At 46.6% G+C, this 27,827-nt stretch overlaps 1 protein-coding gene across 1 annotated transcript in view; it reads right to left on the reverse strand.

Moving 5' to 3' along the window:
* Positions 1-27,827, reverse strand: part of syne1a (spectrin repeat containing, nuclear envelope 1a) — a 169,835-nt gene that overhangs the window by 122,478 nt on the left and 19,530 nt on the right. The window contains exons 6-19 of the mRNA XM_068754152.1: positions 25,980-26,090; positions 25,639-25,784; positions 25,333-25,529; positions 24,816-24,925; positions 24,566-24,604; positions 22,132-22,158; positions 21,551-21,647; positions 20,012-20,211; positions 9,928-10,135; positions 9,384-9,496; positions 7,324-7,529; positions 7,076-7,225; positions 6,714-6,993; positions 1,884-2,056 (exon numbers count right to left, since the gene is read on the reverse strand). Coding sequence (XP_068610253.1) covers positions 1,884-2,056; positions 6,714-6,993; positions 7,076-7,225; positions 7,324-7,529; positions 9,384-9,496; positions 9,928-10,135; positions 20,012-20,211; positions 21,551-21,647; positions 22,132-22,158; positions 24,566-24,604; positions 24,816-24,925; positions 25,333-25,529; positions 25,639-25,784; positions 25,980-26,090 — 2,057 coding nt within the window. The remainder of the gene's footprint in view (positions 1-1,883; positions 2,057-6,713; positions 6,994-7,075; positions 7,226-7,323; positions 7,530-9,383; positions 9,497-9,927; positions 10,136-20,011; positions 20,212-21,550; positions 21,648-22,131; positions 22,159-24,565; positions 24,605-24,815; positions 24,926-25,332; positions 25,530-25,638; positions 25,785-25,979; positions 26,091-27,827) is intronic.

A 27,827-nucleotide genomic window follows, 5' to 3' on the forward strand; every position in this document is an offset into this window, starting at 1 on the left:
ATCACACACTCGTTCGCTCCAGCGGGACACACCGCAGCTGGACGCGCGCACGCGCACACACACATCCACACAGACACATCTCACAACATATGAATAAGGAAAAACATCGCAATAAAATAATGATAGGCGTTTGCTTTGGCCTGGGGAGTTCAGTTCACCATTCGTTGTAACGATATCTGGCGCCATCTAGCGTTCAGAATGGGTATAATGTCTAGACCCCGAATATAACACGACCCGACCTTTTCAGCCTAATTTCAATGCAAAAAACATCGTGTTATATTCGGGCCAATACGGTATTACCCCCCCCACACACACACATACACAATATTACCCCCCCCCCCACACACACATACACAATATTACCCCCCCCCCCCCCCCACACACATACACAATATTACCCCCCACACACACACATACACAATATTACCCCCCCCACACACACACATACACAACATTACCCCCCCCCCCCACACACACATACACAATATTACCCCCTCCCCCACACACACACACAATATTACCCCCCCCCACACACATACATACACAATATTACCCCCCCCCACACACACATACACAATATTAACCCCCCCCCCCACACACACATACACAATATTACCCCCCCCACACACACACATACACAATATTACCCCCCCCCCCACACACACACAATATTACCCCCCCCCCCCCCCCACACACAATATTACCCCCCCCCCCCACACACACATACACAATATTACCCCCCCCCCACACACACATACACAATATTACCCCCCCCCCCACACACACACAATATTACCCCCCCCCACACACACACATACACAATATTATCCCCCCCCACACACACATACACAATATTACCCCCCCCCCCACACACACACACAATATTACCCCCCCCCCCACACACACATACACAATATTACCCCCCCCACACACACATACACAATATTACCCCCCCCACACACACACACACAATATTACCCCCCCCCCACACACACATACACAATATTACCCCCCCCCCCACACACACATACACAATATTACCCCCCCCCCACACACACATACACAATATTAACCCCCCCCCCACACACACATACACAATATTACCCCCCCCCCCACACACACATACACAATATTACCCCCCCCCACACACACATACACAATATTAACCCCCCCCCACACACACATACACAATATTACCCCCCACACACACACACACATACACAATATTACCCCCCCCCCCCCCCCCCACACACACCAATGGTTGCATGCCCCCAGACAGAGCAAACAGACTGACACATCAATCAGTTTCAAAATGGGACAAGTGCCACTAATTATGTGTTTAACCAAATCATAATTAATCGCTTGAGACGTCAATCTATCATCGTGAAGAGAACCTCTCACAAAGAAGGGGGTGGGGCATAACATTCAGGTGAGTGACCTTTCGTCAGAGGTAATACTTTTTCTGGCATATTAAAAAGCAAATGTCCAGAATGGCTGGATGCAGAAATAAAGTCAGTTCACTGCAGTCTAGTGTTCAAGGAAGAGCCACCGAGGAGACTGAAAGACGTGTTCCCAGGCAGGCTGGGCACCGATACGCAGTACAAATACGCAGTACCTTTATGGTACCTTTATGGTACCTTTATGGTATCCACTGAAAAGTACCAAGCAGTCAAAGCACACCTGCGTGAATGAAAGGAACTCTCTGGTGGCGTTCAGCGTTCCTCAGTTTACTACGACACATGAATGCAGCACCGGTGCGGCGATGCCGTGCAATTCAGGGTGCTGAGGTACCAAAATATGAAATGCAGTAACGTATTCAAATGTTTTGTCCTAGGAACATCCCATAATATTGTAATATTGTTGCAACAAGGTGAGCGGTCTACCTGTGGCAGCTCATGGCGGATACAAGCAGCGTGGCCCACGCGTCCTCCACTTCCTGTCGCTGAGAGTGGACCAGTTTCTGTCCGGTGGCGCCGTAGCCTCGGGGGGCGAGCTTCCCCTTGGACATGACCATATTTAGCTCGACTTCACCCCCCCCCTTCAAAAGGAGGATGTCCTGAGCAAACAATGCAGGGTCGGCGTTAACTGGTTGAGGTGTCTGTCAGAATTTAAATACTAAACATAACATAATACAGAACATAAATACTTTCTCAAGCAAACATCCCCCTCTAGTGTTCACGACAAAATCAATTACTACTACTGTACTATCTTCTCGTCCCATGAGGGGTCGCCACAGCAACCCAACCTTCTCCACTTCACCCTGTCCTTTGCATCGTCCTCCCCAACACCAGCCACTCTCATGTCCTCCCTCACTACGTCCATGTGTCTTCTCCTGGGTCGTCCTCTAGCCCTGTCCTTTGCATCGTCCTCCCCAACACCAGCCACTCTCATGTCCTCCATCACTACGTCCATGTCTCTTCTCCTGGGTCGTCCTCTAGTCCTGTCCTTTGCATCGTCCTCCCCAACACCAGCCACGCTCATGTCCTCCCTCACTACGTCCATGTCTCTTCTCCTGGGTCGTCCTCTAGTCCTGTCCTTTGCATCGTCCTCCCCAACACCAGCCACTCTCATGTCCTCCCTCACTACGTCCATGTCTCTTCTCCTGGGTCGTCCTCTAGCCCTGTCCTTTGCATCGTCCTCCCCAACACCAGCCACTCTCATGTCCTCCCTCACTACGTCCATGTCTCTTCTCCTGAGTCGTCCTCTAGCCCTGTCCTTTGCATCGTCCTCCCCAACACCAGCCACTCTCATGTCCTCCCTCACTACGTCCATGTCTCTTCTCCTGGGTCGTCCTCTAGTCCTGTCCTTTGCATCGTCCTCCCCAACACCAGCCACTCTCATGTCCTCCCTCACTACGTCCATGTCTCTTCTCCTGGGTCGTCCTCTAGTCCTGTTCCCTGGCAGTTCCATCCTCAGCATCCTTCTACCGATATAGTCCCTGTCTCTCCTCTGGACATGTCCAAACCATCAAAGTCTGGTCTCGCTGACCTTGTCTCCAAAACGTCTAACCTTCACTGTCCCTCTTATTGTCTCATTTCTAATCCTGTCCTACCTGGACACTCCCAAGGAGAACCTCAGCATCTTCATCTCCTCCACTTCTAGCTCCGCCTCCTGTCTTTTCCTCAGAGACACTGTCTCTAAGCCGTCCATCATGGCTGTCCTCACCACTGTCTCTAAGCCGTCCATCATGGCTGTCCTCACCACTGTCTCTAAGCCGTCCATCATGCTGTCCTCACCACTGTCTCTAAGCCGTCCATCATGGCTGTCCTCACCACTGTCTCTGAGCCGTCCATCATGCTGTCCTCACCACTGTCTCTAAGCCGTCCATCATGGCTGTCCTCTCCACTGTCTCTGAGCCATCCATCATGGCTGTCCTCACCACTGTCTTGTAGACCTGTCCCTTTGTCCTATCACAGAGCACACCTGATACTCTCCTCCCCCGTTCCAGCCTGCCTGCACACGATTCTTCACCTCCTTTCCACATTCTCTCCATCACTCTGCTCTGTTGACCCGAGGTACCTGAAGTCCTCTCCCTTCTTTACGTCTATTCCTTGTAGCTTCACTGTCCCCCCTGGGACCTTCTCATGTACACACATGTACTCTGTTTTACTCCTGCTCACCTTCATTCCTCTCTTTTCTAGAGCAGACCTCCACTTCTCTAGATTCTCCTCTACCTGCAGATCACAATGTCATCTGCAAACATCATATTCAGAGGAGCTTCCTGTCTCACCTCATCTGTTAGTCTATCCATCACCATGGCAACAAAAAGGGGCTCAGAGCTGATCCCTGGTGCATCCCACCTCTACACTAAACTCCTGTTACTCCTGCTGCACACTTCACTGCTGTCCTGAACTACACTGACATACTACGACTACTCATGCAGTACCACAGTACCTCACGCAGTACCACATTACCTCATGCAGTACCACAGTACCTCATGCAGTACTACAGTACCTCATGCAGTACCACAGTACTTCATGCAGTACTACAGTACCTCATGCAGTACCACAGTACCTCATGCAGTACTACAGTACCTCATGCAGTACCACAGTACTTCATGCAGTACCACAGTACCTCATGCAGTACTACAGTACTTCATGCAGTACCACAGTACCTCATGCAGTACCACAGTACCTCATGCAGTACTACAGTACCTCATGCAGTATCACAGTACTTCATGCAGTACTACAGTACATCATGCAGTACCACAGTACCTCATGCAGTACCACAGTACTTCATGCAGTACCGCAGTACCTCATGGAGTACCACAGTACTTCATGCAGTACCACAGTACTTCATGCAGTACCACATTACCTCATGCAGTACTACAGTACCTCATACAGTACCACAGTACCTCATGCAGTACCACAGTACCTCATGCAGTACTACAGTTCTTCATGCAGTACCACAGTACCTCATGCAGTACCACAGTACCTCATGCAGTACCACAGTACCTCATGCAGTACCACAGTACCTCATGCAGTACCACATTACCTCATGCAGTACTACAGTACCTCATACAGTACCACAGTACCTCATGCAGTACCACAGTACCTCATGCAGTACTACAGTTCTTCATGCAGTACCACAGTACCTCATGCAGTACCACAGTACCTCATGCAGTACCACAGTTCCTCTCTGTACACCCTGTCCTAGACTTTCTCTGGATCTACAAAGACACAATGCAGCTCCTTCTGAGCTTCCTGTTCTTCTCCATTGCTAGCATCAACGCTAACGTTGTGTCTGTGGTACTCTTCATCAGCATGAAGCAATACTGCTGCTCACAAATACTCACTTCTGTCCTTAGTCTAGCCTCAAACACCTTTTCCCATAACTTCATCGTATCTCATCAGCTTTATCCTCTGTAGTTTCTACAACTCTGTTTGTCTCCCTTCTTCTTGAAGAACACCAGAACTCTTCTCCTCCGTTCCTCTTCATCTTCTTCCTCAAGGATTGTATTCAACAACCCGTTAAAAACTCTGCAGCTTCCTCTCCTAGACACTTCCACACCTGCACAAGCAGTGGCGGGCGGTCAGGGCCTGCAAGGCCTTCTCTGCTTGCCTAACATAACCAGAAATCAACAATACATGATCATATTTATGATAAAATCAATTTAATTTTATTTATATATATATATATTCTTCACATTCATGTCATATTATATTCCAGTGATGTATTTTTAGGTGAGAGTTTTTATCCAATCAGAATTCAGCTAGCTTGTGTTGCCAGGCGGATTTCATAGTACCAGTGGCAAGTACTACCCGTCCGAGACCTTCAGAATCAGCGCTGCTTGCCGTCTGTGTTGTGTGAGTGAACGGGCTCGTAGAGTTGAGTTGATAGACAGTTGCGATAGCCAATAAGATCACGAGTTGGTGAAACAAGTCCTTCCTGCATGTCTCACGTTACAAGTCAATAACGCGTCCTGTGATTGGCTCTTAGAGTTGATAGACAGTTGCGATAGCCAATCAGATCACGAGTTGCTGAAAGTAAGGCCTTCCTGCCTGTGATTGGATACTCCGTGTGAGAGGGCAGCGCTAGGCATATTGCGTCATCAACTATTGCGCACCGGTACGGAGCGACCGACCGAGAATAAAGCCACAATTATTCCTGCGCTTTTAACCCACAATGGCCGAAGGAGGGGAAAGTGTGAATTTGGTTGTGGATATTCTTGAAAGGCCATTTTCAAGACGGACCTTTACAGAGAAGCTAGCTCTCGTTAGCCGACGTCGTCCAACTCCGGAGCTAGCTAACCTGTCCCGGGTGGGGAAAGGATTTGTACGCCGCTTCCAGGCTTCAAACTTTTGGCTTACAGCTTCCGAGAGTCGCTGCAAATTGTTCTGCTGGGAATGCCTTTTGTTTGCAAGGGATCGATTTAATGTTTGGAGCAACACTGGATTTAGGAACTTTAAGAAAGGAGAATGCATTTTGTTTTCAAATAACTGTTTCGGGGGACAGCCGTTTTGGTGAGTACCAACATTTTATTTATTTAACGTGATAAGGAAATAAAATCACAGATATACTGTAAATGCAATGTGTGTAAATAATGTGGCGCGCCGGTGCAGCTGTGTGATTGTAGTGGAAGTACACAACAAGACAAATGTGGCCGTTGTGTTGCAGTCTTTCTTATATTAAACTGCAAGTTCCCAATTTAAAGCTTGCCTATATTCTTGGTGGACTTTAAAACGTTTTGGACAAATAGTGTTAAATTCCCTTTTATTTATAACTTTACCACGTATAGTGGTAAGTTTTAATTGCTGATGCAGTTTATTGATTTTTAAATGCTCCGGAAAAAATATCCTGTGTTGTACACGATTGAGGTGATGCAGCACCCAGTAGTGCGTAAGTGTGTGTTTGTACATTATTTCTAAAGCCGTGGTGTCATAAATGATGGTATTATGAGGGGTATTTATTCAAGTCGGACTAAGTAGGACTTCACTGAAGGCCTAGGTGTAAAATGCACCGCCCGCCACTGTGCACAGGTGTGTCTCTGGTCCAACCGCCTTCCCATTCTTCATCCTCTTCATCACCTTTCTAACCTCACCTTTTCTAATCTTTGTCACTTCCTGGTGATGATGAATATATTTATTCGATAGAATGTTAGAGTACAATTCTGTAAAAGTTCTCAACATAGATTTGACTATTGTTAAAGATATGAATATAACAAACATTGAATGTTTTATTATTTATATTAAAATAAAGAATTCACCACTCACCTGCACAGTGTCCAGTCTTTGCTCCAGCTGTCCTTTGGTTCCCATGGTGATGTCTACAGTACCCAGTCTTTTCTGGATCTCCTCAAGCCAGGCCCAAAGTCCTTGGAGGGACTCTCCAAAGGCCTGGCTCTCCTGGCAACATTGCAGCCTCTCCTTGGCTCCCTTTAGCAGGGCCTGGTGCTCCACCTGGACCTGACCTGTCACGCTGACCTCACCTCCTGACCCCCGCCCTGCTTCAGACAATAGCGGGGCCTCCTTGCACAGACTCTCAATAGATTTGCTTTTTTGGAGAAAACAAAATTCTCATCTTTAGAATATTTAGCCCCTCACACTATGACATGTACGACACGAGGCATCCACACCTTATTTTAATGGAGTCCTTCTGAAGGGTTTCCATCCTCTCCAGCTCTTCTGTGACTTCTCTTTCTGCTGACTCTGCAGCACATTCAGCCTTGAGGCGGAGATCCATCTGCTTCAACCGTTCCCTGACACCCTCCACAGATCCACTAAAGCTGGGTTACCGAGGGTATATAGATGGAGAGATTAGGGATCTTTCACTTAACTCGGAATACCTTGCATACACACCTGGAAGAGAAGAGGGATGACTTACCTTTTCAGAAGGTCAATGCTCTCCTCTAGGTCCTGTTTGCTTTGGGAACAGCTGTCCAGGTAGTTCCTCCACTCTTTGTGACCGGAGGAGAGATGCTCCCGGACCTGCACTGCTCCAGTATTTGGCAGGTGGAGCCGCAGCCTCTCAGCTTCCTCACAAACCTGGGAGAGATGATTCTCACCCTCTGATGTTCGCTCAACTATAACCTGGGATGTGGGAGGAGTAATACATCTGCTAATCCAAACGTAGTGACTTAGACTTAAAGACTACTTCATACTGGGGATTTTCTTTTTTAATGTTAACATATTTAGATGTTTAAATTACTGACCAAAGGCTGGGAACATAAACAAACATAAAATAGCTGCAACGTAATCCTTTGGGCTAAATCTGATCACTGGATCACACAGGAAGCCTACCGACGGCCAAAACGGTCAAAACGGCCCTAAAAATACACCTTTCAGGGGGACAGAAACGGAGATAGTCATCACGACTCTCTCCGGATCAACCCCCCCCCCCCCCTTTTTTTCCACCTACGTTGCACATATTAAGTGTCTTTGTAATTTATTGTAATTTATGTAATTTATTGTCATTCATTGTCATTCTGCATCAGTGGTGTAATTTATTTTAGATTAATTGTTAGTTTGCATCGGTGGTGTAAAATCATTTTATTTTTATTTTTCTAATGTTACGTTGCATCAATTGAGTTATTGAATATTGGTTTTATTTTTATTTGTATTGTTAAATTTGTATTGTTAATTGTGGATGATTTATGTACGAAGGACTTTCAACGGAAACAAGACCGCAAGGGCTTTTTAGAAATGCTCCTCTTAGACAGGATGTTTGACTGTACTTGTACTGTAATACATGCTACTGTGTGACTGTACTTGCACTGTAATACATGCTACTGTGTGACTGTACTTGTACTGTAATACATGCTACTGTTTGACTGTATTTGTACTGTAATACATGCTACTGTGTGACTGTACTTGCACTGTAATACATGCTACTGTGTGACTGTACTTGTACTGTAATACATGCTACTGTTTGACTGTACTTGCACTGTAATACATGCTACTGTTTGACTGTACTTGTACTGTAATACATGCTACTGTTTGACTGTACTTGTACTGTAATACATACTACTGTGTGACTGTACTTGTACTGTAATACATGCTACTGTGTGACTGTACTTGTACTGTATTACATGCTACTGTGTGACTGTACTTGTACTGTAATACATGCTACTGTGTGACTGTACTGTAATACATGCTACTGTGTGACTGTACTTGTACTGTATTACATGCTACTGTGTGACTGTACTTGTACTGTAATACATGCTACTGTGTGACTGTACTGTAATACATGCTACTGTGTGACTGTACTTGTACTGTAATACATGCTACTGTGTGACTGTACTTGTACTCTAACATTCTATCTAATAAATATATTCATCATCATCCTCATGGGTGTTGTTGTAGTTCCTTATTTAGGCTGTTCAAACTGCCTACAATTCCTCTTCAAACTCCTCTATTTTAAGTGACACTCGTGATTCTACTCTCCACCATGAATTCTAGCCTCCGTAGGAATCCTTTCTGAAAACTCTTTAGACTCTAAGAGCAACAAATTTCAGTCGGAGTGGCGAAAATCTTTTTCATTAGAGGGGGTAACTTTGATCTTGATCGTCAAGGTTACCCTAAAGGGTTACACTCCAGACATTGCAGAACGTGCTCTAGAATAGAATAGGTCTTCATCGTCATGACAACAAGTGCAATGAAATTGGAGATGATTAAACAAAAATAAAAAATGTTTGGCCAAGATTAAAAATATATGCAAATCCATTAATATTCTAATTCATTTACTGTAAATAGTTACTATAATACAATCATTATTAGCTTTGATCCACCAACTTTGTTCACTATAAAATCAGTTTTGTGCAAGAAAGTTTGACTTGCATAATGCTATCAACAAGTGGAAGTGACAGTGAATAGTTTTTTAGATCACAACGCTGCTCTAATGCCTGTATTGCATTAGCATGATTAAATCCTGATATTTAACAGTACCTTTAGTGCTTGCAATTTAGGTACAAGTACAGCAACATCTCCTGATTGGTCAGAACATTCTTTCAGCTCCAACTTCAGGTCTGCCAGCCAGGAGTGGAAGCTGTGGATGCGCTCTGTTTGAAACAAAAACAGAAAGAATTGATCATTTCAGACCAAGTTAGATGAAGAGGGAAGGAATCTGGGGAAGGAGAGACAAGGTGATCCGTTTAGCCAGATGGGGAGCGTGGGCGTGTCCATGCTGTGCAGCACTGGGTTGCCGTGCCAACGAGCTCCCTGGAGAGCAGATGTTGCATTAATCTCAGAGGCACAGGTGTGTGTGAGAAGTGAGAGTGCACTGGTGTACGGGGGGGGGTAATAAACACTAAATCTGCTGCAGCACTAACTTGAGCTAATATCACATCATTGTTTGATTGGATAATTAGAGCTATTAAAATGTATTTCTCTTTATAAGGGAAGGACTTCCCGTACTGACTCGATGCATTTGATGGAGGCAAAGAGAGACAAAGCCCGATCAGGAATAAGTTAAAGACAGAAAGTCTCCTACTGTTGGCGCGGGGCTGCAGCCCCTCCTGAAGGACGCCTCTGGTCTCGGGGCAGCGTTGAGCCACAGCCTCTGTTCGCTCGGCGGTGGAGGTGAGCCCAGAGGAGAGGCGTGGCAGCTCCTGTGATGCACGAGAGCTGCTCAGGGAAGTCAAGGCATCGCTGGCTGAGTCCATGTCTGTCCTCTGCTGCTGCACAACCGTCTGCAGGTCCTGTCGATTAAACGCAGCGCAAAAAATATATAATTAATACACACTGTAAAAATATATTGATCTGTTGGGTTGGGGGCAGGGTCTATTCAAATATTATCATAAACCAATGGACAGAATTCAATGACATTTAATATGTTCTTTATAGAAGCACTTAAAATGCATCTCATAACAGTTTTCCAAATGTGCCTATTTTTACATTCTTTTTTACAGTGTAAATAGATGAATTACATGTAATTCTGCTGCTATCCTGCTTTGACTTTTTCCAAAACACAAATGTGTGAAACTACCGACTATCCTCGGGAGTTTTCTCCTTTTGAACGGGGTGACTGTGGCTGAGGAGGCCGAATCCTCACCCCCCCCTTAGTGGACCCAACCCTGTCGCCTGCAGTCGAAATATGAACACGGTTCTCTCTCCTGATTCTCAGTAAGAATATTTGTAATGGAAGCCGGTACAATAGCTGGACAGAAAGAAGGTACCAAGTTTGAACTGTGCAGAGTTGATGTCCTCCCTGTGTCCACGTGGCTGTCCTCCAAAAACCTCCAAAGACATGCAATTTGATGATGAATATATTTATTAGATAGAATGTTAGAGTACAAGTACAGTCACACAGTAGTATGCATTACAGTACAAGTACAGTCACACAGTAGCATGTATTACAGTACAAGTACAGTCACACAGTAGTATGCATTACAGTACAAGTACAGTCACACAGTAGTATGTATTACAGTACAAGTACAGTCACACAGTAGCATGTATTACAGTACAAGTACAGTCAAACAGTAACATGTATTACAGTACAAGTACAGTCACACAATAGCATGTATTACAGTACAAGTACAGTCACACAGTAGTATGCATTACAGTACAAGTACAGTCACACAGTAGTATGTATTACAGTACAAGTACAGTCACACAGTAGTATGCATTACAGTACAAGTACAGTCACACAGTAGTATGTATTTCAGTACAAGTACAGTCACACAGTAGCATGTATTACAGTACAAGTACAGTCACACAGTAGTATGTATTACAGTACAAGTACAGTCACACAGTAGTATGCATTACAGTACAAGTACAGTCACACAGTAGTATGTATTTCAGTACAAGTACAGTCACACAGTAGCATGTATTACAGTACAAATACAGTCACACAGTAGTATGTATTACAGTACAAGTACAGTCAAACAGTAGCATGTATTACAGTACAAGTACAGTCACACAGTAGTATGTATTACAGTACAAGTACAGTCAAACAGTAGCCGATCATCGCGCCGTGTGTGTGCGTCCCTCACGGTTACCATGGTAGCGTGCTCGCTATGAACGTACTTTTGCTTCCGGGTTTAGAGCGTTTCTGACAGAAATGAGGGACGCTGTCCTGCAGCATCTGTTTGAGACAGAAATGAGGGACGCTGTCCTGCAGCATCTGTGTGAGACAGAAATGAGGGACGCTGTCCTGCAGCATCTGTTTGAGACAGAAATGAAGGACGCTGTCCTGCAGCATCTGTTTGAGACAGAAATGAGGGACGCTGTCCTGCAGCATCTGTTTGAGACAGAAATGAGGGACGCTGTCCTGCAGCATCTGTTTGAGACAGAAATGAGGGACGCTGTCCTGCAGCATCTGTCTGAGACAGACATGAGGGACGCTGTCCTGCAGCATCTGTTTGAGACAGAAATGAGGGACGCTGTCCTGCAGCATCTGTTTCTGACAGAAATGAGGGACGCTGTCCTGCAGCATCTGTTTGAGACAGAAAAGAGGGACGCTGTCCTGCAGCGTCTGTTTGAGACAGAAATGAGGGACGCTGTCCTGCAGCATCTGTTTGAGACAGAAATGAGGGACGCTGTCCTGCAGCATCTGTTTGAGACAGAAATGAGGGACGCTGTCCTGCAGCATCTGTCTGAGACAGACATGAGGGACGCTGTCCTGCAGCATCTGTTTGAGACAGAAATGAGGGACGCTGTCCTGCAGCATCGGTTTCTGACAGAAATGAGGGACGCTGTCCTGCAGCATCTGTTTGAGACAGAAAAGAGGGACGCTGTCCTGCAGCGTCTGTTTGAGACAGAAATGAGGGACGCTGTCCTGCAGCATCTGTTTGAGACAGAAATGAGGGACGCTGTCCTGCAGCATCTGTGTGAGACAGAAATGAGGGACGCTGTCCTGCAGCAGCTGTTTCTGACAGAAATGAAGGACGCTGTCCTGCAGCATCTGTTTGAGACAGAAATGAGGGACGCTGTCCTGCAGCATCTGTTTAAGACAGAAATGAGGGACGCTGTCCTGCAGCATCTGTTTGAGACAGAAATGAGGGACGCTGTCCTGCAGCATCTGTTTGAGACAGAAATGAGGGACGCTGTCCTGCAGCATCTGTTTGAGACAGAAATGAAGGACGCTGTCCTGCAGCATCTGTTTGAGACAGAAATGAGGGACGCTGTCCTGCAGCATCTGTTTGAGACAGAAATGAGGGACGCTGTCCTGCAGCATCTGTTTGAGACAGAAATGAGGGACGCTGTCCTGCAGCATCTGTCTGAGACAGACATGAGGGACGCTGTCCTGCAGCATCTGTTTGAGACAGAAATGAGGGACGCTGTCCTGCAGCATCTGTTTCTGACAGAAATGAGGGACGCTGTCCTGCAGCATCTGTTTGAGACAGAAAAGAGGGACGCTGTCCTGCAGCGTCTGTTTGAGACAGAAATGAGGGACGCTGTCCTGCAGCATCTGTTTGAGACAGAAATGAGGGACGCTGTCCTGCAGCATCTGTTTGAGACAGAAATGAGGGACGCTGTCCTGCAGCATCTGTCTGAGACAGACATGAGGGACGCTGTCCTGCAGCATCTGTTTGAGACAGAAATGAGGGACGCTGTCCTGCAGCATCTGTTTCTGACAGAAATGAGGGACGCTGTCCTGCAGCATCTGTTTGAGACAGAAAAGAGGGACGCTGTCCTGCAGCGTCTGTTTGAGACAGAAATGAGGGACGCTGTCCTGCAGCATCTGTTTGAGACAGAAATGAGGGACGCTGTCCTGCAGCATCTGTGTGAGACAGAAATGAGGGACGCTGTCCTGCAGCAGCTGTTTCTGACAGAAATGAAGGACGCTGTCCTGCAGCATCTGTTTGAGACAGAAATGAGGGACGCTGTCCTGCAGCATCTGTTTAAGACAGAAATGAGGGACGCTGTCCTGCAGCATCTGTTTGAGACAGAAATGAGGGACGCTGTCCTGCAGCATCTGTTTGAGACAGAAATGAGGGACGCTGTCCTGCAGCATCTGTCTGAGACAGACATGAGGGACGCTGTCCTGCAGCATCTGTTTGAGACACAAATGAGGGACGCTGTCCTGCAGCATCTGTTTGAGACAGAAATGAGGGACGCTGTCCTGCAGCATCTGTCTGAGACAGAAATGAGGGACGCTGTCCTGCAGCATCTGTTTAAGACAGAAATGAGGGACGCTGTCTTCTAGCATCTGTTTGAGACAGAAATGAGGGACGCTGTCCTGCAGCATCTGTTTGAGACAGAAATGAGGGACGCTGTCCTGCAGCATCTGTTTGAGACAAAAATGAGGGACGCTGTCCTGCAGCATCTGTTTGAGACACAAATGAGGGACGCTGTCCTGCAGCATCTGTTTGAGACAGAAATGAGGGACGCTGTCCTGCAGCATCTGTTTGAGACAGAAAAGAGGGACGCTGTCCTGCAGCATCTGTTTGAGGCAGAAATGAGGGACGCTGTCTTCTAGCATCTGTTTGAGACAGAAATGAGGGACGCTGTCCTGCAGCATCTGTTTGAGACACAAATGAGGGACGCTGTCCTGCAGCATCTGTTTGAGACAGAAATGAGGGACGCTGTCCTGCAGCATCTGTCTGAGACAGAAATGAGGGACGCTGTCCTGCAGCATCTGTTTAAGACAGAAATGAGGGACGCTGTCTTCTAGCATCTGTTTGAGACAGAAATGAGGGACGCTGTCCTGCAGCATCTGTTTGAGACAGAAATGAGGGACGCTGTCCTGCAGCATCTGTTTGAGACAAAAATGAGGGACGCTGTCCTGCAGCATCTGTTTGAGACACAAATGAGGGACGCTGTCCTGCAGCATCTGTTTGAGACAGAAATGAGGGACGCTGTCCTGCAGCATCTGTTTGAGACAGAAAAGAGGGACGCTGTCCTGCAGCATCTGTTTGAGGCAGAAATGAGGGACGCTGTCTTCTAGCATCTGTTTGAGACAGAAATGAGGGACGCTGTCCTGCAGCATGTTTGACAGAAATGAGGGACGCTGTCCTGCAGCATCTGTTTGAGACAAAAATGAGGGACGCTGTCCTGCAGCATCTGCTTGAGACAGAATTGAGGGACGCTGTCCTGCAGCATCTGTGTGAGACAGAAATGAGGGACGCTGTCCTGCAGCATCTGTGTGAGACAGAAATGAGGGACACTGTCCTGCAGCATCTGTGTGAGACAGAAATGAGGGACGCTGTCCTGCAGCATGTTTGACAGAAATGAGGGACGCTGTCCTGCAGCATCTGTTTGAGACAAAAATGAGGGACGCTGTCCTGCAGCATCTGCTTGAGACAGAAATGAGGGACGCTGTCCTGCAGCATCTGTTTCTGACAGAAATGAGGGACGCTGTCCTGCAGCATCTGTTTGAGACAGAAAAGAGGGACGCTGTCCTGCAGCGTCTGTTTGAGACAGAAATGAGGGACGCTGTCCTGCAGCATCTGTTTGAGACAGAAATGAGGGACGCTGTCCTGCAGCATCTGTGTGAGACAGAAATGAGGGACGCTGTCCTGCAGCAGCTGTTTCTGACAGAAATGAAGGACGCTGTCCTGCAGCATCTGTTTGAGACAGAAATGAGGGACGCTGTCCTGCAGCATCTGTTTAAGACAGAAATGAGGGACGCTGTCCTGCAGCATCTGTTTGAGACAGAAATGAGGGACGCTGTCCTGCAGCATCTGTTTGAGACAGAAATGAGGGACGCTGTCCTGCAGCATCTGTCTGAGACAGACATGAGGGACGCTGTCCTGCAGCATCTGTTTGAGACACAAATGAGGGACGCTGTCCTGCAGCATCTGTTTGAGACAGAAATGAGGGACGCTGTCCTGCAGCATCTGTCTGAGACAGAAATGAGGGACGCTGTCCTGCAGCATCTGTTTAAGACAGAAATGAGGGACGCTGTCTTCTAGCATCTGTTTGAGACAGAAATGAGGGACGCTGTCCTGCAGCATCTGTTTGAGACAGAAATGAGGGACGCTGTCCTGCAGCATCTGTTTGAGACAAAAATGAGGGACGCTGTCCTGCAGCATCTGTTTGAGACACAAATGAGGGACGCTGTCCTGCAGCATCTGTTTGAGACAGAAATGAGGGACGCTGTCCTGCAGCATCTGTTTGAGACAGAAAAGAGGGACGCTGTCCTGCAGCATCTGTTTGAGGCAGAAATGAGGGACGCTGTCTTCTAGCATCTGTTTGAGACAGAAATGAGGGACGCTGTCCTGCAGCATGTTTGACAGAAATGAGGGACGCTGTCCTGCAGCATCTGTTTGAGACAAAAATGAGGGACGCTGTCCTGCAGCATCTGCTTGAGACAGAATTGAGGGACGCTGTCCTGCAGCATCTGTTTGAGACAGAAATGAGGGACGCTGTCCTGCAGCATCTGTGTGAGACAGAAATGAGGGACACTGTCCTGCAGCATCTGTGTGAGACAGAAATGAGGGACGCTGTCCTGCAGCATCTGTTTGAGACAGAAATGAGGGACGTTGTCCTGCAGCATCTGTGTGAGACAGAAATGAGGGATGCTGTCCTGCATCATCTGTTTGAGACAGAAATGAGGGACGCTGTCCTGCAGCATCTGTTTGAGACAGAAACGAGGGACGCTGTCCTGCAGCATCTGTTTGAGACCAAAATGAGGGACGCTGTCCTGCAGCATCTGTTTGAGACAGAAATGAGGGATGCTGTCCTGCAGCATCTGTGTGAGACAGAAATGAGGGACGCTGTCCTGCAGCATCTGTTTGAGACAGAAATGAGGGACACTGTCCTGCAGCATCTGTCTGAGACAGACATGAGGGACGCTGTCCTGCAGCATCTGTTTGAGACACAAATGAGGGACGCTGTCCTGCAGCATCTGTTTGAGACAGAAATGAGGGACACTGTCCTGCAGCATCTGTTTGAGACAGAAAAGAGGGACGCTGTCCTGCAGCATCTGTTTGAGGCAGAAATGAGGGACGCTGTCTTGCAGCATCTGTTTGAGACAGAACTGAGGGACGCTGTCCTGCAGCATGTTTGACAGAAATGAGGGACGCTGTCCTGCAGCATCTGTTTGACACAAAAATGAGGGACGCTGTCCTGCAGCATCTGCTTGAGACAGAAATGAGGGACGCTGTCCTGCAGCATCTGTTTGAGACAGAAATGAGGGGCGCTGTCCTGCAGCATCTGTTTGAGACAGAAATGAGGGACGCTGTCCTGCAGCATCTGTTTGAGACAGAAATGAGGGACGCTGTCCTGCAGCATCTGTTTGAGACAGAAATGAGGGACGCTGTCCTGCAGCATCTGTTTGAGACAGAAATGAGGGACGCTGTCCTGGAGCATCTGTTTGAGACAGAAATTAGGGACGCTGTCCTGCAGCATCTGTCTGAGACAGAAATGAGGGACGCTGTCGTGGAGCATCTGTTTGAGACAGAAATGAGGGACGCTGTCCTGCAGCATCTGTTTTAGACAGAAATGAGGGACGCTGTCCTGCAGCATCTGTTTGAGACAGAAATGAGGGACGCTGTCCTGCAGCATCTGTCTGAGACAGAAATGAGGGACGCTGTCCTGCAGCATCTGTTTAAGACAGAAATGAGGGACGCTGTCCTGCAGCATCTGTTTGAGACAGAAATGAGGGACGCTGTCCTGCAGCATCTGTTTGAGACAGAAAAGAGGGACGCTGTCCTGCAGCATCTGTTTGAGACCAAAATGAGGGACGCTGTCCTGCAGCATCTGTTTGAGACAGAAATGAGGGATGCTGTCCTGCAGCATCTGTGTGAGACAGAAATGAGGGACGCTGTCCTGCAGCATCTGTTTGAGACAGAAATGAGGGACACTGTCCTGCAGCATCTGTCTGAGACAGACATGAGGGACGCTGTCCTGCAGCATCTGTTTGAGACACAAATGAGGGACGCTGTCCTGCAGCATCTGTTTGAGACAGAAATGAGGGACACTGTCCTGCAGCATCTGTTTGAGACAGAAAAGAGGGACGCTGTCCTGCAGCATCTGTTTGAGGCAGAAATGAGGGACGCTGTCTTGCAGCATCTGTTTGAGACAGAACTGAGGGACGCTGTCCTGCAGCATGTTTGACAGAAATGAGGGACGCTGTCCTGCAGCATCTGTTTGACACAAAAATGAGGGACGCTGTCCTGCAGCATCTGCTTGAGACAGAAATGAGGGACGCTGTCCTGCAGCATCTGTTTGAGACAGAAATGAGGGGCGCTGTCCTGCAGCATCTGTTTGAGACAGAAATGAGGGACGCTGTCCTGCAGCATCTGTTTGAGACAGAAATGAGGGACGCTGTCCTGCAGCATCTGTTTGAGACAGAAATGAGGGACGCTGTCCTGCAGCATCTGTTTGAGACAGAAATGAGGGACGCTGTCCTGGAGCATCTGTTTGAGACAGAAATTAGGGACGCTGTCCTGCAGCATCTGTCTGAGACAGAAATGAGGGACGCTGTCGTGGAGCATCTGTTTGAGACAGAAATGAGGGACGCTGTCCTGCAGCATCTGTTTTAGACAGAAATGAGGGACGCTGTCCTGCAGCATCTGTTTGAGACAGAAATGAGGGACGCTGTCCTGCAGCATCTGTCTGAGACAGAAATGAGGGACGCTGTCCTGCAGCATCTGTTTAAGACAGAAATGAGGGACGCTGTCCTGCAGCATCTGTTTGAGACAGAAATGAGGGACGCTGTCCTGCAGCATCTGTTTGAGACAGAAAAGAGGGACGCTGTCCTGCAGCATCTGTTTGAGGCAGAAATGAGGGACGCTGTCTTCTAGCATCTGTTTGAGACAGAAAAGAGGGACGCTGTCCTGCAGCATCTGTCTGAGACAGAAATGAGGGACGCTGTCCTGCAGCATCTGTTTCAGACAGAAATGAGGGACGCTGTCCTGCAGCATCTGTGTGAGACAGAAATGAGGGACGCTGTCCTGCATCATCTGTTTGAGACAGAAATGAGGGACGCTGTCCTGCAGCATCTGTTTGAGACAGAAACGAGGGACGCTGTCCTGCAGCATCTGTTTCAGACAGAAACGAGGGACGCTGTCCTGCAGCATCTGTTTGAGACCGAAATGAGGGACGCTGTCCTGCAGCATCTGTTTAAGACAGAAATGAGGGACGCTGTCCTGCAGCATCTGTTTGAGACCGAAATGAGGGACGCTGTCCTGCAGCATCTGTTTAAGACAGAAATGAGGGACGCTGTCCTGCAGCATCTGTTTGAGACAGAAATGAGGGACGCTGTCCTGCAGCATCTGTTTGAGACAGAAATGAGGGACGCTGTCCTGCAGCATCTGTTTGAGACAGAAATGAGGGACGCTGTCCTGCAGCATCTGTTTGAGACAGAAATGAGGGACGCTGTCCTGCAGCATCTGTTTGAGACAGAAATGAGGGACGCTGTCTTGCAGCATCTGTTTGAGACAGAAATGAGGGACGCTGTCCTGCAGCATCTGTTTAAGACAGAAATGAGGGACGCTGTCCTGCAGCATCTGTTTGAGACAGAAATGAGGGACGCTGTCTTGCAGCATCTGTTTGAGACAGAAATGAGGGACGCTGTCCTGCAGCATCTGTGTGAGACAGAAATGAGGGACGCTGTCCTGCAGCATCTGTTTGAGACAGAAATGAGGGACGCTGTCCTGCAGCATCTGTTTGAGACAGAAATGAGGGACGCTGTCTTGCAGCATCTGTTTGAGACAGAAATGAGGGACGCTGTCCTGCAGCATCTGTTTAAGACAGAAATGAGGGACGCTGTCCTGCAGCATCTGTTTGAGACAGAAATGAGGGACGCTGTCTTGCAGCATCTGTTTGAGACAGAAATGAGGGACGCTGTCCTGCAGCATCTGTGTGAGACAGAAATGAGGGACGCTGTCCTGCAGCATGTTTGATGTTTAGACCAAAGACTGTCTCAGATATTTCATATCAGTGCGTTAACTTGTGGAAAAAGGGTAGAATGTGTCTCCTTTAACATTCTTTATTCTCTTGTCCAAAGAGGCTTTTATTTTGTAGGAGCATAAACGTCACGTCCCTTTTGGGTTTTGTTTCTTCCTGTTGATACATGTAGCCGCTGCTGTTCCGCTGTGCTAAGCTATCCAATAAAGCAGCATGAGAGGCTAAAGACAGCACGAGTAGAATATTTGTTCTTCTGCACTCCAAGCGGCTCTTTCCTCGACCTGCACGCCTTAACATTATTAACAGGAAAACGTTTACTGTACGTACTATATATTTATATTTCTCAAACAAATGTTTAGTTCTGAAAAGGTTCTGATCTTTGGTTTCATTCTATAATACTGAAACAATCTATTTAGATTAATGCCTGACTGTTAAACGTGTATAAAGTGTGTGGTGAGGGGTTTTACAGCCTTAAAACATTTATGTACATGTATAATAATAAAATAAAATAAAGATTACTACATTGCGGATTTCACTTATTGCGGGTTGTTTTTGGAACGTAACCCCCGCGGAAAATGAGGGACTACTGTATATCCTCAGTTCTCCTCAAGGAGGTCATTTGACACTTGAGTGGAGACTGTTAATGGGATTCTGCTGATGTGTGGCTCAGGTATCGGGCCAATGGGCTGATTGTTGCTCCTCTGAGGCCATTAAAATGATTATATTTGAGGGAACTTCAGCTGTGGGGTTTGCAATTGCATTACGAGTCGATCTCGTACCTGTTTTATGCTGTCTGTTCGGCTCAGGGCTTCCTCTGCATCCTCGAGCCAGGCCTGCAAGGAGGCCACAGTGGAGCTAAACCTCTTCCAGTTTGACAGCACTTCTTCCAGCATGCTCCTCAGGCTTCGCACCTCCATGGACAGACCCCGTGTCACCACCTCTTGCATGAACCGGCACACTCCCATCTCACCATCATCCGCTGGAGAGGAGTATGTAAACCGTAACACAGTAAAAAATGTAACTAAATGTAATGTAATCTACTGTAAAATAAATGTAACTACTCCTTAACATGCTGTTAAATAACTATTTATTTTATTTAACTCTTCTGCCGTAATTACAATAAAATATTCAGTTTTGATATCACTTTTTTAAAAGGTTGTAACTTAAATATTGTTAGAGATAAAGCCAAACTGTAAATGATAAAAATGATAAGTATGAACCAAAGTTTGTGATGGGAATAAATTAACATCTAATAATGTGGAAAAGTTCTATTCAAATGCAATCATCACGCAGGAACAAAGATAATCGATACAAAATCAAAGCAAAACAAAAAAGCCACCACCTTGTCTTGTCATGGACATGCAGAAACCAAAAAAAACAACCGAAGTGGGAAAGATAAAGAACATTCCAGAGTCAATGGAAAAGACGTCACTTTCAGGATCAGCACTGGACAGCTCCATATGTAGCCGGCTACCTATGGAGCTGTCCAGTGCTGATCCTGATCCATATGTAGCCGGCTACCTATGGAGCTGTCCAGTGCTGATCCTGATCCATATGTAGCCGGCTACCTATGGAGCTGTCCAGTGCTGATCCTGATCCATATGTAGCCGGCTACCTATGGAGCTGTCCAGTGCTGATCCTGATCCATATGTAGCCGGCTACCTATGGAGCTGTCCAGTGCTGATCCTGAGCTCCATATTTAGGTCAACATGTCAGCACATGCTGGAAAAAACTAAAAAGTTCAAATAACTTTCAATAGTCACCTCCAGCAGATTATTGATTTCCTGACTGCAGCGTGTTGCTGTTGTTATTGCCATGTTGCTGAATTGTTCCGTTTGATCAGTTCACTACTTAAGTTACAAACATTGCATATTCAATTGTATAGTTGTAGAAATATATGGATAGATTATTGCTGTTATTATAACATAAATCCTTTCAATTGATCAGGTTAAGAAAACAACACTACTCCATCGATCAATAATCAAACTTATTCAAGTAAATAATATTAAATAATAAATAAAGAAAAATATCATCCAACACAAGTTATGACATTAACTTTGTTCAAAACTCTTGAGAGGGGCAGAACTGCAGAACAACCAACACATGTGGGCTGTTAAGAACGTGACAGATTTTTACAAAAACAAATGTCTGCACACAGCTCTCGGGGGCCACAGAAAATGACTTTGAGGGCCATATTTGGCCCCCGGGCCATGAGTTTGACACATGTCATCCAGAATGAATCTTTTATGGGAGGCTATTCTGTTTTGCTATTATACCACACTATGATCACCTTCACTGAATGTCTCTGGCCTTCTTACCTGAGCTGTCAGCACCGACGTAGGCCTCAGCAGACTGCTTCAGGGACAGGAACAACGCCTCATAATTTTCAATGAAATTTTGCTGCTCCACAAATGACTAATGAAGACAGAATCAAACAGGAATTGTTACCATATGTCAGTGCTTCTCAATTATTTTCTGTTGCCCCCCGCACCCCCAAAAAAAACAATTTTGCAACCCCCCCTCAACTATAATTAATATAATTTGTCAATGAAATTGTTCAGTGTACCTCTGCATAACATTGTATCTTTATTAACAGTAAAGAAAAAAGATAGAAAATATAGATCAACTTATGACAAAGAATTACTTTATCAGGCCCGAGCGCCTATCCTAGGCGGAAGGGGCGGGGCTATTGCTTTTGCAACGCAGAAGACGACGAGTTGACGAGCACGCTCGTCAACCCTCGGCATCCAACTTTGCCATGCTGTTGAGGACGGCCAACACACACCGACACTAAACAACACACACACAACACAATACAACACTTTGTTAATCCGTCCCTTGGAAGGCAATTTGGTTTACAGCAGTTCGAACTGCCGCTGGTCGCAGCGTGCGCATGCACCCGGGCAATGCGGGTGAAGTGTCTTGCCTAAGGACACAACGGCAGTGTACACATGCGCCCGAGCCGGGGATTGAACCGCCAACCTCTCGGTCGCAGGACGGCCCCCTCAACCACTGCGCCATACGTGCAGCACACACAACAGGCTACGTGTGTGTGCTACGTGCAGCATACACAACGAGCTACGTGTGTGTGCTACGCGCAGCATACACAACAATATGTAAGCAGAATCATTATGGTTCAATGAAAGATAGGAACATATTAGTGTCTTAGCAAGAACAGAGAGCAAGGAGTTTGCTTCATTTCGTAGCCTCACAGGTCTGTACAGTTGGATTTAAAACAGGTTTATCCAGTGGCGTCGTTAGGCCTATTCTTAAGCCCCCCTAAATAATTTTGGGTTGTTTTATAAAAATAAAAAATATTTTATTTATTTATTTATTTTTTGCCCATTGACTGCTGGGATTGGCTCCAGCTTGGCCCGTGACCCGATAGCGGAATAAGCGGTGAGAAAATGAAATGAAAAATGATTTATTTTTTGTTCAGTGACCAAAAAATGCCGACTTATTCTATTAAAACCGCCAGAATATATGTTTAAAAACATGTAACCTGTCATTATTGACTTAAATCTGATCATGGATCTGTTTCCCCTCACTTCATGACGTAAGGTAGAGAACCCGTTCCACCTGTTCCTATAGAGAATGCCCACATCACTGAAACTCCAGTCCACGTTTTCCCTGTGACCGCTAATTGTCGGTCCCTGCAGCGTGTTTGAAGCACACAGAGCAGAATAGAAGAGCTTTAGGAGAAGAACGTGAACGGATGGATGAAGAATGGATGTAAGAAAGTTTATAAAGAAAGTAAGTTTATCACTGCTGGTAGTAACATTTAGTTATTGTGTGACACACTTAAGGGAAACGCACAGACGCATTAGCCATGGAGCTGTATGAGAACCACAGCCCTGTGCCACGCCCACAGTCTCCCTGAATCAGGTGCAGAGACCTGCAGAACCTGCAGAACCTGGAGAAACCTGCAGAACCTGGAGGAACCTGCAGGTTCACGCACTGAATAGAACTCAGACACAGTGAAAAGAGAGTTACTTTTCCCTTGTGTGGATCGGATGATAGCTTGAGTTCAGATTTAAATGTGTCCTAAATGTGAGAACTTCCTGAGTGGATCACAATTGAATGAACTTGCAAAACACGGCAGCCTGAAAACAGAGGAGGTTCTGGTGACCTGAAACAGAGGAGGTTCTGGTGACCTGAAACAGAGGAGGTTCTGGTGGCCTGAAACAGAGGAGGTTCTGGTGACCTGAAACAGAGGAGGTTCTGGTGGACAGAAACAGAGGAGGTTCTGGTGGACAGAAACAGAGGAGGTTCTGGTGGCCTGAAACAGAGGAGGTTCTGGTGACCTGAAACAGAGGAGGTTCTGGTGACCTGAAACAGAGGAGGTTCTGGTGGACAGAAACAGAGGAGGTTCTGGTGGCCTGAAACAGAGGAGGTTCTGGTGACCCGTAAACAGAGGCTGGATGTTCTCCCAAAGATATATTGTCTGTTCACAACCTCCTTGATTCAGACATGTTTTCCTCTCTGAAGGTTCTACCCAAGTTGCCCTAACGGTGCCCGTAAGCAGCTGCTCATGTGAACGGTCCTTTAGAGCACTGCGTCGGTTGCACTGCGTCGGTTGCACTGCGTCGGTTGCACTGCGTCGGTTGCACTGTGTCGGTTGCACTGCGTCGGTTGCATTCCTGGCTGCGTCAAACAACGGCTCAGAAAAGACTTCACAGTCTTGCAGTCATTGAAGAAGACGAGCTTCAGAATCACAACAGAGAGATGGACTCTTAGAAACAGACGCGTTCTTTGATGCTTCCATCCAGCGAGTAACATTTTGTTTCTTGTTAATGCTGTAAACATCCTGTTACTGTTTAAACCTGTTTGTTGTTGTTCTGTATTGAAACAGACTGAAATAATAATAACGTATAATTTATCAGTCCTTGTTAGCCGTTTGAGGTTTTGTGCTCGTATGCTACATCCTGTGCATCTCCTGGGGGCTAAGCCCCCCCTGTCCTTAAAACCTAGTGACGCCCCTGGGTTTATCAATGCACACTGCCAGAGGCTTTCATTATCATGCTAATGGACCCGGAACACATGGTAATGGGAATATCTCATCTCATATCACATACAATTATACTGGACTTGTTTTTGTCACCACGGCTCACAAGCCCAGAGGCAGGAACATCATATCAGGTGAGATACGGTGTTGGCGTACATGCTGCGTTCTGACATGGAAAAACATGTTTTAATCTAACTACACTGTACAGTAGCAGATATACTGTAATCCAAAAAAAATAAACATTCATCAAATTCATGAATGTGTATTGGTCTTATGAGCAGCAGGAAGTGATGGACTGTCCGCCCCTGGGACCTTTGAGATAACCTACGTCCAAAATGTCTTCGATATCTCGAGGAGCAGGACCACCCTGTAGGACAGAGACAGGCATGACAATTACAGGACAGCAGTCACCACACAGAAGACACGACCAGTCCTTTTCCTGGATGTGTCTCACCAGTCTCACACATATATGTGGGACAAGGGAAGTATCACAGTTCCAAGCTCCAGCTGTGTCACATGTCATGGACAGGATGCAGACAGGAAGACGAGGAGCGGGGACGAATGCGGTTGCTGGTTACCTCTTCTTGTTGTCCGCCGACGTCGCTTTGCTTGCTGTCAGGATGATACTTCAGGAACTGGGCCACGTATGTCATAATGCATTTCTCATCAGGGTTGTCTACGTCAACGTCTGAGGAGCCAACAAATAAAGGTCATTAAAAACCGGACCAACAGAAAAACTGCTCCAATTAATAAAAATGCTTCTGATTGACATATATTGAAAAAAAGATCTAACATCCATCAGTGTCTAAAGATGGTCTGATGGTCCCATGGTTGTCCTGGATTAATGGAGCCTAATTACACCAATGCCAGGCTGGATTTGTCAGGGTTCATTGTGAAGGACAGGCATGAAGGGGCACAGATGGAGTCTCTGAGTCTGTCGTTGGGAGGCTCCTCCCAATACCCCCCCTATAAAAACTACTTTTACTATGATTATACTGTAATAAATCATATAAGGTTCCAAATGTCTGTATAATGAATCTAATCTAATGCCATACATGTTGCCTCTTCAGTTATGGAACGGAGGACGTCCTCTACCTTCTGGGTCAAGAAGCTGTGGAATGCTCAGCTCTCTTTCAGCCAATGAGAAGGCTTCCCGTAGATTTTCTCTGCTTGGTCTGCTCCACACATGGTCCATGTCAACCACATTGGGCCGAAGGGTGTGGATAATTGCAAAGAATGCTAACCCTGTGCGCCAACTGGGACCAAAGTCCTTCACCTCAATTCCGAGATGGCTAGAAAGAAGAATTAGACATCAGAAGAGATGCAAAAATAACTTATGATGATGACGTGGTACATTTTAAACACCATCCCCCAAATTGACCAGCAAAGGAGGCTTCGTACTTGGTGGCTGAGCGGTGGACCCATCTAAGCAGGGCTTTTCTGGCCCCACCCTGCAGAGGTAGGAGTGGTTTTATTCTGACAGGTGGGCTGGTGGTCAGCTCCTCTATCTGAAAGGAACAGAAACCATCGGGAACACCAGCGCTACTCTACAGTTATTTTCTGAACTAAATTCACATTGACGATTATAAGACCAGATGGCCATCTTCTGATATCGCTTAGGAATTGAACAATTTATTTTAAGGATGCAGAGGAGTGGCATGGACTTTTATACTACATACTAACACACTGTCATTATTCTGCACACAAATACACTTCAGTTAATCTAAGAAAATGTACGTGACTTGATTATAAGGCAATACCTGGAAATAGAGTATGATGGTCCACATCAACCCCAATACAATCGCTGGCCGTCCATCAACGATGTCCGTGGCGTCGATGTTCACGAGCTTGATCTACGGCAAAACATGATTTCAAACAATTCAAACAATCTTTACTGCAATCCATTCCAGTTTCTCTTCAAACACTTCATCATAATCTCACGCATATGGATTAACGAGCTCATGACACGAAGCAAACTATGTACATTTACCATGACATAATGCGTCTTGTCAAAGTATGTGGTTGTGTACATTTAGGGGTCGAACAGACTTCTTTGCGAGATAATATAACGTTTTGAAAAGGTTAGCAACACCAGCGTCTTCAAAACTACGACGTGGCGTCAGCGACAGAACCGCTCAGGTTCTGCTCAGGTTCTACTACTACTGTACTTTATTCTTGTCTGGTTAGTTTGTGATGTGGAAAATGCAACGGCAGGTTCTGGTGATCCTGAAGAACTTTGTAGTTGCATCAAACTGTACAGATACGAACCGAACAAACGACTGAGATGAAAAAGAGAAGCCGGTCCACGAACGGCGAGATCAACTCCGGCGTGGAGGTAGAGGGACACGGAGAGACGTCAGGGGGACACGGAGAGACGTCAGGGGGACACGGAGAGACGTCAGGGGGACACGGAGAGACGTCAGGGGAACACGGAGAGACGTCAGGGGGACACGGAGAGACGTCAGGGGGACACGGAGAGACGTCAGGGGGACACGGAGAGACGTCAGGGGGACACGGAGAGACGTCAGGGGGACACGGAGAGACGTCAGGGGGACACGGAGAGACGTCAGGGGGACACGGAGAGACGTCAGGGGGACACGGAGAGACGTCAGGGGGACACGGAGAGACGTCAGGGGAACACGGAGAGACGTCAGGGGGACACGGAAAGACGTCAGGGGGACACGGAGAGACGTCAGGGGGACACGGAAAGACGTCAGGGGAACACGGAGAGACGTCAGGGGGACACGGAGAGATGTCAGGGGGACACGGAGAGACGTCAGGGGGACACGGAGAGACGTCAGGGGGACACGGAGAGACGTCAGGGGGACACGGAGAGACGTCAGGGGGGACACGGAGAGACGTCAGGGGGACACGGAGAGACGTCAGGGGAACACGGAGAGACGTCAGGGGGACACGGAGAGACATCAGGGGGACACGGAGAGACGTCAGGGGGACACGGATCGGTAAGCATTAGAAATTAGAAATACGTTTTAATCGTGGCTTCTATAAATGTACGTAATAAATCAGCATAATAATTACGTTTAGTGAATTCTGACGTCAGAAACTTCCTAAATCTCCTCATATCTGTCATTTTGTCCATAATCCACAGAAAAGGAATACGTGTATTTTCCATACAGTAATATTAGGTGGGGTAGTGGTCCATCAAAGTCAGATTTTATTCTGTGAAAATCTCCAAAAAGTAACAAGTTGTTTTTTCATTCATTTTTTCTTTCAGGGAATAATAATGTTGTTTGTTTTTTAGAGATGTTTGAAACAATATTGTAAGTTGTGTGGTGTCATTTACAGATCCCCTGAAACTAGAAGACCAGAGCTTTTAAATGTACATTTGTGTTTTTTTTCATTTATTTAGCATTTAAGTATTCACATTTGTGAATAAGCCAAAAAGAGGCGGCAGTTAAAAGGTTAATTAAAACAAAATAGCATTTAAAAGAACTTTACAGCCAAAATCTGTATTTTTGGGTTCTAAATTATATTTATTCATTTGTTACGTTATATTTAGAACCCTGTGCATTGTGATTCATATTTTTCTTTCATAACGGACTGTGGTCAGTGTGTTGTCATGGCTACAG

This window comes from Brachionichthys hirsutus, chromosome 20 (assembly GCF_040956055.1).
Source record: "Brachionichthys hirsutus isolate HB-005 chromosome 20, CSIRO-AGI_Bhir_v1, whole genome shotgun sequence".
Classification (NCBI taxonomy): Eukaryota; Metazoa; Chordata; class Actinopteri; order Lophiiformes; family Brachionichthyidae; genus Brachionichthys; species Brachionichthys hirsutus.